A 17,245-nucleotide genomic window follows, 5' to 3' on the forward strand; every position below is an offset into this window, starting at 1 on the left:
TTCTTTAATTATGTTATTATCCACACATCTCATTTTACTTCTCACACACTCTTGATAATTTATGTCCGTTGATTTTCAATTCATTTGATCTAACGGTCGAAAATTAAAAAAATGTGTGAGAAGTAAAATGGGATGTGTGAATATCACATCCCATTATTAAATGGTTAGAAATGGTATTGCTCCGTCATTATCGCCAGTTTAAAAATTATAACTTTTTTTTTACCAACAAAAAATTTATAACTTTCTAGACTACGTTTCAAAAGATTCTGTTACTAGATGAATATGAGCTAAGTTTTTTTTCTTCGTCTGGCTTGATATAGCTTCATAACTACGTTCTTGCACATTTGACTTATTAAGTTCACGAGGATAGGTTGTAATTTTATATCATTCACGAGGAAAGGTTGTAATTTTAAATCATATATCATTGAAAATGCAGCCGACTCAGTATTGGCTCGCTTTATCATGTTTATTAGTTTATTGTAAGAAGAATAGAATGGCTGATAGTATGACAGAATTAGGCCATGAGTTTGACATTAGTCTTCATTTTTTTACGAGCCTTCTCCTCTTGTGGATGTGTTGATCTTTGAGGATGTTATTGGATTTCCTCAAACCCGTTTTATTAATAATTAGTTGTTTTCTTAGGTTTTCTTTTTTATTTTTTTAATTTTAAATAACATGGAAGGAAGAGAGAAAAGAAACACTAATGAACGACTAGTCTAGTTCTAGCGACCCTATAGCAGTCATCGAAAAGAGTTCGAATTAAACAAAGAGACTCCGTAAACTCTTGAAAATTCATCGTGTTATTTAAACTAAATTTAACTAACTTGTCAACTGCAAAATTATGCTTTTTGTGTATGAGTTTCACTTATATTTACACAGATGGTAAACATCTTTTAGTTTTAGGTAATAAGGTTGGTAAGAAATAAATAAAATATTAAAAATTTACACGTCCTCATGAAGAATATGAATAATTTTATCAATTTGTCCATAAAAAGTGCTTTAGGAACGAGGAAGAAAAGTATAACCAAATATATTATTATTTCTATTCACCGAGGCACTACTTAGTGACCAAGTTCACATGATTCATGAGGGAGAGAGATCTCTCAAATCCAGGGATCAAGTAATTATGATTTTTAAAGTTTGATTCAATGGTTAAAAATAGAGAAGTTAGTAAAAACTTACAAAAGTTAGAATAATTTTTTACTGTTAGATCAAATTTCAAAGGTCGAGATCACTTGATTTCAGAATTTTAAAGGAAGATATTTGAAGATGATCTCTTTCTATTTATAAGAAGTAACACATTTTAACTATACTCTCGACCAATCACGAATGGCCACATTGGCTTGTCTTAATCGCAATTACTAATATACACTGTGGCAAACCCTACCGCGTTTGGCAAACTACAACACTATTTACTATTAGGAAGTGTCCACATCCAAAAGCGTATCCAATTTAAGGAAAAAAAATCCAGAGTGTTGCTGATTCACAAGGCATCACACTCGTAAATGGTCCCATCAAAATCTGTACTCCTACAAGTAAATTGGCACATAAGACAACTCTACCTGGGATTTTCTCTCGACCTTTCGAACCCCTGAGGGACACTGCAAATTTACAAGAGGCACAAGGGGTTCCCATCATTTGTAAGGTAGGCCGTCACCTCTAAACATGCCCTGCCTTACGTGCCACTCTTGCACGCTTTAGTGCCCATGTCATACAGTTACAATCCTGCACATAACACACAATACCGGATTTGTTCCTTCACTCCAGGCACCTGACATAGGCATGCTAAGGGCACAGCGCACGTGAGTTAAAGGACTATTAAAATGTAGTCATAATTTTTATAAACATAATCAAGTAATTAAGATTAGTCTAAAGTCGAGCAATAAAGCCAAAGATCCACATCAAAGTTAGAGACTCGTGCTTGATTACGCTTCCATCATGTTGGGTGGGCAGATGTTGATGAGAGATTTTTCAATGTAGTCAGTGCACGTGAGTGGACTATTAAAATGTAATCATAATTTTTATAAACATAATCAAGTGATTAACATTAGTCTAAAGTCAAGCAACAAAGTCAATGATGAGCCAAAGATACAGGTCAAAGTCAAAGACTCGTGCTTAATTACGCTATGTTGACGAGAGATTTTTCTACGTGGTCGGAACACGAGGTGATACGCCATGTGTTATTTTACTAGTAGAGAAAATTTTCTTTTAAGTGTCCCTCCACTTTATTAAGTACTAGGTTTTTGTTTGGCTTCCCTTGTCAAAATTTGTAAATGCTACCACACATGCTCATACTTTAGAGTTAGGGTACAATGCTGATCTAGAATTTCTATTGGGATTGAACTTGTCAAAGCACTTGACATCTTCACTACAAAAGGTTTGAATCATACATTTGCATGTGCATGTCAAGCTTATTTTTCCAAATTCCTTTTGTTTAGTGTTGTTATTTAGTCTAAAATTTCGTCTGTTGTCCAGCTGTCGAGGCACGTAAATTAAGACAACCCACATGGGCCATCTGACACCTTTTCCCACGAGTGGATCTCTCACCCTTGATCTGCAAAGGTCTCTTTGGCTTGTGACACGTGTCTCCTTGTTCCCCTTGTCTAAAACATTAATCTCTACCATTAAAAGGGTTTTCAAGGATTCAATTGTTCCTTGGTTAGGTTTTTTTACATTTAAAAAAAAAGAGGAGTACACTTAGCTTAGAGCTACCTATGAAGCTTCCAAACCAAAACCTTAGCCACAAAACCATCTCATGCACAAACACTCAATCACTGCATATTAGAGTTGCATTGTTTTAATGGTTGTGCATTAAGCTTTGGTCTAAATTTAAGTTTCATATCCTTCATAGACCAAGCGTTTGGATTCAAGTTAGATTCTTCTTTCAACTGTTTGACTGGAGAATTTGACTAGTTATTTGAATCCAAATTTCATAAACATGTCATAAAATCATATCATTGTTTGTGTTGATTTCGGTGCCACAAGGTGAAAAGCTCAAGAGGAGCTACCACTTCGTGAAGACCAAAAGAGTTCATCTCGTGTAAGACAAGGTTATACAAAGGTAAAGCTATTCCATAGATAGGGATATAGGAATTGAGCTTGTGTGGTCTTTGTATGAACTTTGTTTACACTAGTAGATTTTACTCAGTAGAGTCTCCCTGGTTTTTTAACCCAGAGGTGGGTGGCCAAAAACTTCCTTGTGTTCAATACTTTACAAAGCTTTATTCATAACCATTATTAAAAAGTTAAACATTGTAGGGCTTGCTAGTATTGACACTTAAATTAATCAAGTGAACTTAACTCAATTACTAAGACTAAAACTTAACTGAAGTTCACATTGATAAGTGTTAAACTTTTAAGTTTGTTTGGTTTATATGCGTGGGGGTCTAACAATCTGTACTCAGTTGACTAGTATGTTTGACTAGTCAGTATAGTTGATTTTTAAGTTTTATTGTAGGGTAATCCACTTGGTACCAATTTCACACTTGTATATGTACAAGTATGCCATGTGTTATTATTCCAGTAGAGAATTTTTCTTTTAAGTGTCCCTCCACTTGTATATATACAAGTGTGCTCGGGCACGTTGAAAAATCTCTCGCTGCTGAAGAGGGATTTGTGCTTAGAGGTTCACCTTATGTGATCCACTAGACGTAAAATCGTAATACGTATGAACAATTAAAATTATAATTTAAGGTTTCAATCTTTCTTGGTATTCTACTTAAATTAGGAGGCAATACACACGCACACACATTATGACATAAGGAACATTAAAGAGAATTAGAAACAAACTAGAAAATACAAATACATTCCTGTTTCACCTAGAACTTTGACCCACGCCACCCCCCCCCCTCAAGTTGGATCATAGATAGTCCCTAGGTCCAACTTGTCGAGTGAGTCCTGAAATCTTTTAGTAGAAACTGCATGAGTTAAAATATCTGCCAACTGTTATTCTATCTTTACGAACGGAATGTCAACCAAATTAACATCCAACTTTTCTTTTATTAATGTCTATCCACCTCAACATGCTTGGTCCTATCATGATGCATCAGATTGTTAGCTATCTCATGCGCTGCCTAATTATCACAGTACAACAGTATAAACCCTTTTGGTTTAAACCTTATCTCAGTGAGTAGAATCCGAAGCCATATAAACTCACAAATACCATGCATCATTCCTCTGTACTCAACTTTGGCCGAAGATCTTGCCACTACATTTTGCTTCTTACTTCAAGTCACAAGATTACCAGCTACAAACGTAAAGTACCCCGATGTAGATCGTCGATCAATAATATTTCCAGCCTAATCTTCTTCTGTATACCATTTCATCTTGATATGTCCATGTTTTCTGTACATTAACCTTCTTCCTGGAGCTCCTTTCAAGTAACTTAGAATCCACATTATTACTGCCATGTGATCCTCACCAGGAGCATGCATAGATTGACTCACCACACTTACAACGTAAGCAATATCTGGCCTTGTAAGTGACAAATAAATCAATAGCCTAACCAATCTTTGATACCTTTCCTTATTCGCCGGGACTTGATCTTAATAGATCTCTAGATGATGATTTTACACCATAGGTGTATCTACTGGTTTACACCCTAGCATAACAGTATCAAACAGAAGGTCTAACACATACTTTCGCCGAGATAAGTATATTTATTCCTGAGATCTAGACACTTCAATCCCCAGAAGTATTTAAGTCCCCCAAGATCCTTCATCTCAAACTCAGAAGACAAATACGCCTGCAACCATTCGATTTCTAATGTATCATCACCTGTGACAATATCATCTACATATATGATAAACAAGGCTACCTTACCATCATTGCCTTTGATGAACGAAGTATGGTCAAAAGTATCATGTCGATACCCATATTTCTTCATTGTCTGGGTGAACTGTCCAAACCATGCTCTGAATGACTGTTTAAGACCACACATTGCTTTTTGAAATCTACATACTTTCCCGCTGGAGTTCACAACGCCATACCCTAGTGGAATATCCATGTACACCTCTTCCTCTAACTTTCCATGTAGAAAAGTATTTTTTACATCAAACTGTCTTATAGGCCAATCAAGGTTAGCTGCAAGAGACAATAAAACTCTAATGGTATTCATTTTTGCAACGGGAGCAAACTTCTCTTGATAATTGACTCCAAATGTCTAGGTAAACCCATTGGCCACTAACCTTGCCTTGTACCTATCAATTGTTCCATCTGCCTTATGTTTGATATTGAACACTCACTTAGATCCCACTGATTTATTTCCCTTAGAAAGTGCAACCACATTCCATGTATTATTCTTTTGTAATGCGTCCATTTCAACTTGCATTGCCTCTGTCCATTTCGGATCTTTTAAGGCTTCTTCCAATCTGGTGGGTATTTTGATAGTTTCTATCTGCTGAATAAGTGCACAGTATTTTGGTTGCACATTTCCTTATGGAGAGTACCTGTCTAGTAGTATTCCATGATTTTTTCAATGAGGTAACACATAAGATGATTGAACAACATTTGAGCGAGAGCTTACCTCGGAGATACCCGTTGGACCATAGACGTGTACTTGAGGAGTATGAGATGGGCTGACATGTTCTACTTCACTATTGTTGCTCATTTTATTCCTTTAATCCTAGAGCTGCAATCACCAAACCAGGCACATTTGGGCCACCATTAATTATCTCATCACTCAGTGCAACCATTATCTCTAATGTAGGCCCACTCGGGCCAACATCAATTATCCTAAAATTAGTATCGGTGGATTTGTTAAGCCTACATGGGCTGTCACATTCACTACGCCCAATTGGACTGATAGGTTCATTACTTGGGTTGACATTCTGGGCACAACCCAAAATGGGCATCACCTGGAGCAGCACGGTCTTCACAGTGAGGACGGTCATCATGGTCATCACGGGCAGTATGGTTAGCATGGTCCGTAACACTTGGGTTGTGTGCAAAGTCAATAGGTTGTCTCCCCCCCGAGGAGTATGGCTGGGAGGAAAAAATAATTCGTCTTTAGAAAAGGTTACATCCATAGTGACGTACGTATGTTAAGTGATGGATGATAACATCTATAGCCTTTCTGTTGAGGACTAAAGCCAAGGAACACACACCGCACTGCACATGAATCAAGATTGCTTTGTTGATTTTTGTGAAGATGGATATATGCCACACAACCAAAAACTTGAGGTTTGAGATGAAGGGTGGAGGGAAGCAAAACATGGTCGGCAAGTACGCCCAAAGGTGTTCTAAAAGAGAGAACACGCAATGACATTCAATTCATGAGATAAATTGGATAGGTGACTACACCCGCCCAGTATGTCTTGGGTGCATAGCTACCAATAAAAATGGCATGGGTAATCTCAAGTAACACCCACTGTGGATGTTAGCACAGCAAGCCCAAAAACACCTACTGTGGATGTTAGCATAGCAAGCCCAAGGGTTGAACCCAATATTGCATGACTTTCAGCCATTGAAAAAAGAAACGGTGGTGTGGATCTGGGTTAGGTTCCTAGGATTAGGTTCAAGGTGATTCTCTTGTGTCGAGATCACCTTTGGTTTTACTACAGGTGGTTGTTTTTCCAGCCAATGAGAACTCCAAGTCGGCAACAAGGGTAAGGGTTTAGGTCTCCTCATACACCAATATCATTGATGTCCACTAAGATATTTTTTCACTAATATATTTGTAATTTATCTGTCTAATGTCCCTAATCTCATTTTGAAATAATATTATATATAGTTTCTGGTGATCAGCACCGCCGGGAAAGGTGTCATCTTATTATTTTGTGTCAAGTCATGCTTTATTTTCTCATGACGGTATCTTTTTCAACATATATTCTAACGATCGAGTTGTATATGAAGAGATAAGCTCCTGGAAACAATTTTAGGGAAAAGAAAGAGAATGGTATTGATCCTTTCCTTTTCCCAGAAAATTGATACAATTGGCAGTTCACGTTGACATTCATTCTTGAAGAAGCAAAGAACATATATACAAGCACAACTGACCCTTCCAAATTGCGAACTCTCTTTAACCTAATTTACCAATATAATTAAAGTAGCGACTAAGATCACACTTTATCCTACTAATTAATCTTTAATTATGAGCTTAACGACAGTTAATGAATGTCTGTTATAGTTTATCTACCACATGAGGAAATCATTTACTGTACAAGAAAATAATTACTAATTTCCTTACGTTATCTCCTGGAACCTTGGAGTGCTACTCTTTGTTTAGATCATTGGATTATGCTTTTCACTCTTCAGTCTTTCATTTGAGAATTCTACACGGCACGTCCCGAGTTCGATTCCTGACGCTGGTGAATCATAAGAAGGTGGCTAAGGGAAGGTTGAAATGCCTCTGTGAGTTTTTCCGGCTTCTTAAAAAATGAATTCCTGTAATGAAGCCACCAGCAGGTCCCCTTAAAATAAAATTAAAAAAACAAACAAACCTCTTGATGTTGCTTTTATTCCAGAAGGTCACATTCTGTTTCTGCACTAAATTTTAATGGGGATAAGAGGTACGTATATGAGATTAGTCAGATTTAGCGTATGGTGCCTTTATACAAAGTAATTAAGGAATTTTTATTGTTGACATTGTAAGTGAGTATGCCTAGTATTAAAGGTCACTAGGAATTTAGAATTTAGATACAACTAGCAATTGTGTTCGCACGATGCTACGGGTGTAAAATTAAATACGTTGAAATGCATTTACAACAACAACCAGCATTGATTCGAACGAAATTTACGAAGGCATAGGTCAAAGCATACCTTGTAAGTTGCGCGAGGCGGTATCTTTTTTTTTCATCATACAAATATATATAAGATAATTCCAGATTGAAATGTCTGGACCCCATACATGATCCAGCTCTTTGCTAGTTGACACGGGTTATATAATATTTGTAAGAATTATTTAGGCAATAGATATGGAGATCATGAGGAGTGGCAACATACCTTGTAATCTTTGCAAGGTGGACATGCAAGACATCAACAGCAATGTAAAATTTTTTACGAATTGGCAATGCACAGTGCACCAAAATTATAAACGAATTTTAACCTAACACCAAATTTACCCAAACTCCAATCATTCCCCTCATTTCTTCCAAAAAGTTACAAACACATTCTAATCTAACACCTTTCAATGGAGGCACTGCCAAATTTGCGATTGATCAATCAAGGAACCAAAATGCAAAATATCCTCTTAGCCAGGAAAGTCGCAGCACATGATCAGAACTGACCCAAAACAAAATGGTTACAATTTCATCCAAATTAACCAAAACCCAAAACACCACTTAGAGAACATACCTCAGTCGCATAAAATTAGTTTCCCAGCCATGCAAAAAGACCGGTTGTCAAACGAAAAACAAAACTCGAAACAGATCCGGCCAAAATCCGTCAACAACAGACGGAAACAAACGCAAAGACCGCAAAATATTCACCGTCGATCGCAACCCCAGAAATTTTGCAAAGCAATTTTACCAGGGTGGAAAAAACACCCAGACCCCCAGGTTTAAAAAGATGGGAAACCCCCCTCAAATCAGAGACCACAAATACGATCCCCTAAAGCACAAAAGTCACAAACTTTTGCCCCAATATGTTCCAACCCAGAGATATCGAAGAAGAAGAACCGGAGAGGAAGACCGAGGATAAAGCACAGTTTAGACAAAATGCAAAACAGAGAAGGGGCTAAACAAAAAGGAAAAATGTGGAAGCATACAGACCCAGGATGCCAGACGACCCGTTCTTTCCACCGCACCAAGCAGGACACAAAGGGGAAAAGGAGGAAAAAGCGAGGGGCAAAATGGTCCGCCCACTGATCATCCACAGTACCCACCCCAGTTTTAGTTTTAGTATGTATAATTTTCGTAGGCATGCAGTTGCAAAGGGATTATCAGTGTACAACTTAATTAGTCAATATACTAATACCACTATCTCGCTTTACGACACTGTCAGCTCAAGCTGTATGGAGGGTTTCCAACCCTACACCTTACCTAATCGTATCCATCACTCTGTACTCGCTTTTCAGACTTAACCTAATTCATGTTATACACCCTTAATTTATGAAGATGTAAAGATAAAAGAGTTTCACATCGGTGAAAAAAAAGCTTTGCAAGAGCTTGTACGAGGTTGGGTTATTCCCCATATTGCTAATTAATTTTATGGTTGAACAATCTTTTTCATGGTACCAGAGTCAGGTTGGCCTACGTGTGAAGCCCAATGGTCATACGTGGACTACGTCACCAAATTCCTGTTGTCCATGTGTTTGGCTTGAAAATTCGTCACATGTGAGAGGGTGTGTAAGGATGTGAAGGTAAAAAAAAAAAAAAAAATCTCACATCGATAAAGGAAAAAACCTTATATAGAATGACTTGAGTTATTTTTCATATTACTTATCTAACGTGTACCTGCAAGTGCTTAGCATCATATTAACAATGGCGGAGCTAGTTTCCATTGTTTGGACTCCTCGACAACTTCATACATACGAACACGCCTATACAGCTGTATCCATATGGTTTATTGAGAAGGGCCCTTATTCCAGTTACACTGTGTACAACATCTACCTACAAAAGCACGATCATGAGATAGGGAGGATCCGACAGAAGTACGAAATTCTGGCGTAAAATGGCATCATTGATTCTCCAGGCATGGATTCTTCTCCGAAAATCTATCAGATTCAATCATGATGATGGCCACAAACGATGGACAGAAATATTTGTAGATGGTACATAGTGATATAGACTTGCTGCATGAGTGGTTTTTATCAATGAAAAATAGACAATTCAAATGTACTTTGGTATAGTTGACCCAGTAACATTCCCTCGTCGAGCCATCCAATCGCATATACAATGACATTAATTAATTTAATCATTAGGTCAAGAAGTGACTCATCAGTGACGTCCTTAAAGGCCAGGTTGCTGGCAACAAATATGAAGAGTGAGATTTCCTTTGGAAAAAAAGAAAAAGAAGAAAAAGGCCACAATGACCTTAACCTCTACACACCCTTGTTGTTTAGGGACAAATTTTGTGTGCCTTGATATAAGTTTGTTGCGTATATTAATGTAGTTATAGATCTGTTTATTATCATTTGTTTTTTATGATGGTCGTGTAGAAGTTTTTATCTTTGTGTTGAAAATGAAGATTTGTTTTTCTTGTGGGCCAAATATTAGGATTTCTTGCTCGCTAAGTTTTAAATACATTGCTTATTAGGTTTAGTGTTAATTCTCTTCAAAAATAGTGCTTTGTAACTGAATTAGAAATAAGTACGTCATCGAATTTGTAGTGTTCCTTTTCTTTTCAATTACTAAAGTATTATTCGTTATTTCGTGTGTGTGAACTTACCTTAGATGAACACTAAAGTAAATGTACCCAAATTGACACCCTTGCAACTGTTCTGTCACCAATAAAATTCTGCTATTATTTCTGTTCAAATATGTAACTTGTGATGGTGATCTTCACTTGTAAATTGTTACTGGTTTTAGTAGATTGAGCTGCCGAAAGCACACACGTATGGCACTAAGATGCTTATATTTTGATGGAAAGAAAACGCGGAAAGTACAATCAAAAGAAAAGAGAGGAATTCAGAAGTGGGATTTGTAAATGTGCTTTTGTGCACGTAAGGCATGCAGCAAACATAACTTAGCGTTTGATTAATGAAGGAAAGAATCTTGGAGGAGAGAGAGAGAGAGTATTGTTGGTGACATGTTTGGTTTTAGGTTTGTTCAAAGAAAACAAACAAGAAATAGGAAAGAGATTCTCCAAAATGATGGGGTATTCGAATTTGGAACCTAGATGGCATTTTTGGCTTTCTGCCTCCAAATTAGGGCTACATAGTGGCCATTGCAAATTGTGACAAGGCAATCGGGTTTTTAACTTCAAATAGGCTACTTTGATTCTCACTTAGCATCCCAGACATTCTCCAACCAAAAGCTTGGGGAAACTGTAAGTGATCGATGGGGACCGGTTGTACGTGTAAGGTGAAGAATCATACAATTTCAACTTCTAATAAAATAGGTAATTCTACATAAAAATAAATAAATATTGAATATGTTTTGGTATCTATCTTTCCACCTTTGTTTAGATTAATATTTTGGTTATTCTTAGTGAAAGATCGAGTTTCTTTTTACGTAATCACTTAGCTGGCTCGAGTTCATCCATGATTATATAGGAGAGGAGTGCCAAAAATATGAGACTCATATTTTAAGTTGGGATTGATTAACTTCATAAAACTTATTGAGTCGTGATTTTAGCACTCCACTTTTACCCTCCGACCTCGATTTTAAGTGAATATAAATTGTAAATTATATTCAATCTATAGTATAGAGGTATTTTCTTCAAACTACATAATGATATTCCAATACGTAAAAGTGAAGATGTCCCATTTTTGGAAGGAGAATTAAGATCAAGTTTAGTGCAGTTTTGCCCACCACCCAAAAGTGGTGGCATCATCATATCGTTGGACTACAATTTTGAATTTTTGAGATTTGTGCATTTAATAAATTAAATCAAACTTATCCAACGGTAGTCAATAGAATAATAAGCATTATCATCATTTATGAGCAAAAATATGTCGGTTAAGTTAAGGCAGCACAGTGCCACGTGTGCATGTCCAATAACAAATATTCCAATCACATCCTCATATCACAGAAAGTTGACACGTGGCTAAGGGAGGATACACACCCTGAACCACATCTACCATTTAAAGTGTCAATCTTCAAGTTTATTTCTTTGGATCACACAAAAAAAATACATTGAACGTACATGGCACATTTATATATCTGTGAATCCAACGTAATCATTTTTGTGATCATCATGATGATGCTATGATGTATTAAGTGCTCCAGGAGGTGGGGCTGGTTAATTTCTCGACCGATATTTTTCGACATAGATTGGCATCCTGTAATTCTCTATGACCATCCATCCCAATCTTTGAGCTCTTTTCTTTTTTCTTTTTTTTTTTTTTTTTTTTTGGAAGAACTGGATATCATTGAACCAGGGCCGAAGCCATGCGAACACAGAAGCCCACAAAAGGCAAGCAACAAAGAAAACAACAAGCAGCAAGCAGAGGAGGAGGGTAAATAAGCAAACGACACAGCACCAAGTGCAAAGACGTCACCCCCTCCCCTACCAAACCAAAAATTAATGGGGCAGGGTAACTTATGCTTGTTCAAAACATGGACCAGCGAAAATGGAGGGTGATTAACCCAAGTTAAACCGCACATCTCCGGATTACTTCTCGACGCCAACCGATGCGCCGCCGCGTTGGCCGATCTCGGAACCCAAGACTAGCGACAATCCTGAAAGGAACCCCTTAGACGCAGAGCTTTAGATAGAATGGGGAAAGCCTCCCAGCTGCCCGAAGAAGAAGCATTAACTAAGTAGCGTCAATGGAAATATCAGACGGCTAGGAAGTCTCCATGGAAATATCAGTAGCGTCAATGTTAATTTGCTCAAAGAGATTCTCCACTGTCGGGGTCCATCAAATTCTTGCTTAACCCTTCCAAAATATCCATTCCGTCCTACATATATATTGGTTGACCATGGGATTGATGCTTATCATCGAAAGCAACTTACACGGTATAGTATACAATTATTATAGCATTTTATGTTAATTGTATAAGGATAATGATAGTTAGATTAAAATTTTAAGGATAATGCTAGAGAGATTAAATTTGTAGACAAAATTTGCAAACTAAATAATGTGTCATAAAGAAAAATGAGCATGTTTATCAAGGCTCAAGTAATAATCCAACTTTCATATCATTTAATTTACAAGTTTTGGTCTACAAATTCAGTCTTCCTAGCATTACACAAATTTTAAACCAAATTTGCAAATCAAATAATGTGTAACCAATAGAAAATAAGCACGTTAATTAACACTTAACTAATAATCCAATAATCAACAACTATATCATTTGGTTTACATAATTTGATTTAAAAATTTTATCTCCTAGTATTACCCATTATATAATACTGTGTTTTAAATAAATTTTACACAAAATGACATTTTATTATTAATACAAGATGTCACATTAGCAGTATACTCATACAAATTTTTCTTATTCATCGTGTCGTCACCACTATCTACTATGTGTTTGATTTAGTAAGTACTCTCATCAGTAGGGTATATATCCTAACTAGCTTGCTAGTCCTTGTAACTAGAACGTTCTCTCTCTCTCTCTCTCTCTCTCTCTCTCTCTCTCTCTCTCTCTCTCTCTGTGATAAGGTGGGTGATGAGGAGGTTGTTGTTGGTTAATGGTAGTTTTACTAACATATAAAGATATCGCACTCAAATTACAACTTTTACCACCGTGCCATGCCTACCATGTGTATATATATTGAAACCCAATTCAATGTCATTGTGAACACCCTCGATCCCATATTTCCTTCCTCCCACTCACTCTCTACTTTTGTTTGCTAAAGTGTTCTCTTTAAATCCTCAATTCACCAACTCTGTGCCTCTCCCTCCATTTGCACAAAACAAAACCACCAAACCCTCATTTCCCACATTGGAAAAGTACACCCTCTCTCTCTCTCTCTCTCTATGTCCCAATATTGTCCCTCTCAATTCTCATCCTAATCTCATTCATTCATGGGTAACCCTAATTAGGTTTTCTTTCTTTACTAGTAGAAGTAGTATTACTTGAAGCTTATATCTAATCACTGATCGTATATGGACTTTTTGAAAGAATTGGAAGGAAAGCGAGTTCATGATCCTTTTGAAGCGAACATGGAAACTAAACCTACAGCAAAGTGCATATGGGTTCCAGGGCCGGTCATCGTCGGAGCTGGTCCTTCCGGCTTAGCAGTTGCTGCTTGTCTCAAAGAAAAAGGCATTCCAAGCTTGATACTTGAAAGAGCTAACTGCATAGCTTCGTTATGGCAGCTCAAGACCTACGACCGTCTCCGGCTTCATCTCCCCAAGCAATTCTGTGAGCTCATACTCATGCCATTTCCTTCAGATTTTCCTACTTACCCAACAAAGCAGCAGTTCGTGGGGTACCTGAATGCTTATGCTGAAAATTTTGATTTGAAGCCGGCTTTCAACACGACGGTGGTGAGTGCAAGGTATGATAATAGATATGGGCTTTGGTTTGTTAAGACTATGGGATTGAAAAATGAGGAGACTGAGTATGTTTGTCAATGGCTGATTGTTGCCACTGGTGAAAATGCTGAGGAAGTTGTGCCAAATTTTGAAGGAGTGAGTGAGTTTGGTGGGCCTATTGTCCACACTGGATCTTACAAGAGTGGTGAGTTGTTTCGCGGAAAGAAGGTTTTGGTAGTTGGATGTGGTAATTCAGGCATGGAGGTTTGTTTGGATCTTTGCAACTACAATGCACGCCCTTCCCTAGTGGTAAAGGATTCGGTGAGCATACTCAACTTATAACCCAATTTTTGTTTCTTTTTCTTGAATATAAATCGATTTATTTCATTATTTGTGGAGGAATACAGCTTTAGTGGTAGAGCAGTTACCCCACACAAAAGTTACGAGAATCTAATTCGAACTCTCCTCCATGCTTGATATGGTTTCATCTCAGTGCTTCTACTTTTTGCCTAATTACTTTAAGAAGTAATGTTAAGAGTCCATTTCATAGTACCTCTGTCTTTTAGACTAAGTAATTAATTTGAGAACTTATGTTTTTGATGAAAAGAATAAGTTGTGAATTACTTTAAACAGTCTATACATGGAAGTACTTTAAAAGTTTCTTCTTTAAACACACATGCATAATTCTGGGAAGATTAGTGGTGGATGCTGTTGACCAGGCTAGCTATAGCTTGCCATGCACTCGATCTAGAACCACTATAGTAAACGAAGACTCTAAGCAAAACGTCCTTCATTCTTCTCTTTACTTTCTTGGAATTTGTTTGCATGCGCAAACATTGGTCAGAAACACAAAATCTTATGCCATAATACCATATATGTATGAAAAAATTTATGTGCTTAGCTAGCTTTCCCATATATAGAACTGTTCTTTTACAGAGAATCAGTCAGTCGTATACACATGGCACAATGTTTTATAATATTAGTACGAGAATTAACGTTAAATAATGAGATGGTAAAAAGTTCATAGAGAGAGTCGAGTTTCCTTAGCATTTCTCAACTAGAATATACATTGAAGAAGAAACCCCCCACACACAAGCTATCATCTTCCAGTCCTTTGTTTCTTTAATGCTTTTAGAAAATTCTTTTGTTGCGTATTGAGATTAACCAAGTTAGTTAGAGTGCATAGTGTATTTTTTTTTATTTGCAATAAGTTTGAATTCTTGTTTCTGTAATTTATTAATATATTCTTTTTGCATATCATTCTAAATTTATTTATGGGATGTATAAGAAAAAAACCTTTAATTTATTAATTTTCTTTCTGCATATAATTCTAAATTTGTTTTGTTTTGCAGGTGCACATCTTGCCGCAAGAGATACTTGGAATATCAACTTTTGGATTGTCCATGTGGTTGCTCAAGTGGTTCCCCATGCGCCTTGTGGATCATCTTTTGCTTCTTGTCTCACGCTTCATGCTCGGCGACACTGCTCGGTTTGGAATCCACCGTCCGGAGCGTGGCCCTCTTGAGCTCAAGAGCATGACTGGCAAGACTCCTGTTTTGGACATTGGCACCCTTGCTAAGATCAAAACTGGCCACATCAAGGTACTTGATAATACAGTTAGTTAAGTGAATCACGCCGTCTTATCACGTCGCTCTCCATTATGCATAAATTCAAACTAAATATGACTAATTATTATATATAAAAAAAAATTAAAAAAAAAAAACCCTGTAGGTTTGCAAGGCAGTAAAGCAACTAAAACATCAAGCTGTGGAGTTTATAGATGGAAGAGTAGAGAATTTCGACGCCATCATATATGCAACGGGGTACAGAAGCAATGTAATGTCTTGGTTGAAGGTACGTACCATTCTGAGGATTAAATGATTAGAAATCAAATTTTAATTGTTGAAAAGATTAAAATTAAATATCGACGACATTCTAAGATATTAACCATTTTACCAAGTCGAATTCGAAAATTGATCAATTTCGCCAATTTTCTTATGTCGAGACAACTTTGTCTGAATAAATAAATAATATTATTTTATTCATGAAAGTAGCTATATGGAATATATAATTGATGAAATTTTGTTGTGTTGTGATCAGGAAACGAGCATGTTTTCTGAAAAAGATGGGTTGCCTCGGAAGCCATTCCCAAACGGGTGGAAAGGGGAATGTGGGTTGTACTCAGTGGGGTTTACACAACGTGGCCTGCTGGGTGCATCTCTTGATGCAACGAGGATTGCAGAGGATATTGAGCATAGCTGGAAAGCTAAGGCCACGCATTTTATGACCTTCACTACTTGTGCACCGCCACCGCCACCGCCACCACAACCTGCAACTTTCAATTAATTAATTAGTCAATTAACTAAGTAAAACAACCTGCGTGCATAATTTATGCAACTGATGATGATGAAGAATATCAGATCATTAAAATAAAAAATAAAATAAAACAAGTTAATGATCACTTCATGCAGCTGCTTTTGGAGGAGGAAAAAAGTGAAGAGAAAAAGGGTTGTGAAGCGTGGGTACAAAATAGAAATTGGTTTTGTGAGATTTTCCAATCATTCAGTTATTATAATAAAACCCTAAAGGTTGTCCGGTGCAACAAAAGCTTAATGTTTCTTTTGGCCATTGGGGAGGAGAAACTTTAGCTGTCATGGATGTGGTGGTTCTCATCATCAAATGTGTACCTTCACATCTTGTAAATTACTACTTTTTAACTTTAGTTTGCTAGAGATAGGATTATATTAGGAGGATTAATGTTTAATTAATCAGGAAAGGGTTGGGGTTTCTCAGGTTTGGTTTTCTAGGGTTTATATCTTTTAGTAACTGAATTTATGATATGGTGGTGTGAAATGTGAAGTATAAGGTGCATTTTGTTGTTTGTATTTGTGATTGGTGCATATAAAATATGATATTTCATCAAGATATGATTCTATCTATAATTTTTTGTATGTACTTTCTCATGTACATAATTATCGTAGTTCTTTGATGTAACGCTTTCAAGCTCAAGATTAATACTGTTCTTAAATGTGGCACTAGAATTTGCGGTGTGATCGAGGTATCCTGAAAACTGTTAACAAACTTTAGTGACCGAGAACCACTTCCACAATGAAACGATAAAAAAACAAATTCTCACTTACCAAATGTGCAAATAACATTAGACGGGGTTTGAAATTGCTTTTAAATGACTGAAAGAGTTTTTTGTGAAAATATTTT

General features: G+C 36.8%; 1 protein-coding gene and 1 long non-coding RNA gene across 2 annotated transcripts; one reads left to right on the forward strand and one right to left on the reverse strand.

The window, feature by feature from the left end:
- Positions 1 to 7,005: 7,005 nt before the first annotated feature.
- On the reverse strand, positions 7,006 to 8,914 carry LOC125469708. Its single transcript, XR_007251916.1, has 2 exons — positions 7,759 to 8,914; positions 7,006 to 7,383 (listed from the first exon to the last, which is right to left on the reverse strand). It is a non-coding gene; the product is annotated as an uncharacterized LOC125469708 (long non-coding RNA).
- A 4,448-nt stretch (positions 8,915 to 13,362) lies between these two features.
- Positions 13,363 to 16,952, forward strand: LOC103960710 (indole-3-pyruvate monooxygenase YUCCA2-like). The gene is made up of 4 exons (XM_009373192.3): positions 13,363 to 14,350; positions 15,382 to 15,630; positions 15,761 to 15,883; positions 16,130 to 16,952. The coding sequence occupies exons 1-4, from the start codon at positions 13,658 to 13,660 to the stop codon at positions 16,373 to 16,375; spliced, it is 1,311 nt and encodes a 436-aa protein (XP_009371467.2). The 5' UTR covers positions 13,363 to 13,657; the 3' UTR covers positions 16,376 to 16,952.
- The last annotated feature ends 293 nt before the right edge of the window (positions 16,953 to 17,245 follow it).

Source organism: the organism of the source record quoted next, unplaced genomic scaffold (assembly GCF_019419815.1).
Source record: "Pyrus x bretschneideri cultivar Hongxiangsu unplaced genomic scaffold, Pyrus_bretschneideri_v1 Contig44, whole genome shotgun sequence".
NCBI classification, from domain to species: domain Eukaryota; kingdom Viridiplantae; phylum Streptophyta; class Magnoliopsida; order Rosales; family Rosaceae; genus Pyrus; species Pyrus x bretschneideri.

Coding starts and splice junctions, on each gene's coding strand:
- LOC103960710 (XM_009373192.3), top strand. CDS start 13,658: ATGGACTTTTTGAAAGAATTGGAAGGAAAGCGAGTTCATGATCCTTTT. Junction 15,631..15,760: donor TCAAAACTGGCCACATCAAG/GTACTTGATAAT, acceptor AAAACCCTGTAG/GTTTGCAAGGCAGTAAAGCA. Junction 15,884..16,129: donor ATGTAATGTCTTGGTTGAAG/GTACGTACCATT, acceptor TGTTGTGATCAG/GAAACGAGCATGTTTTCTGA.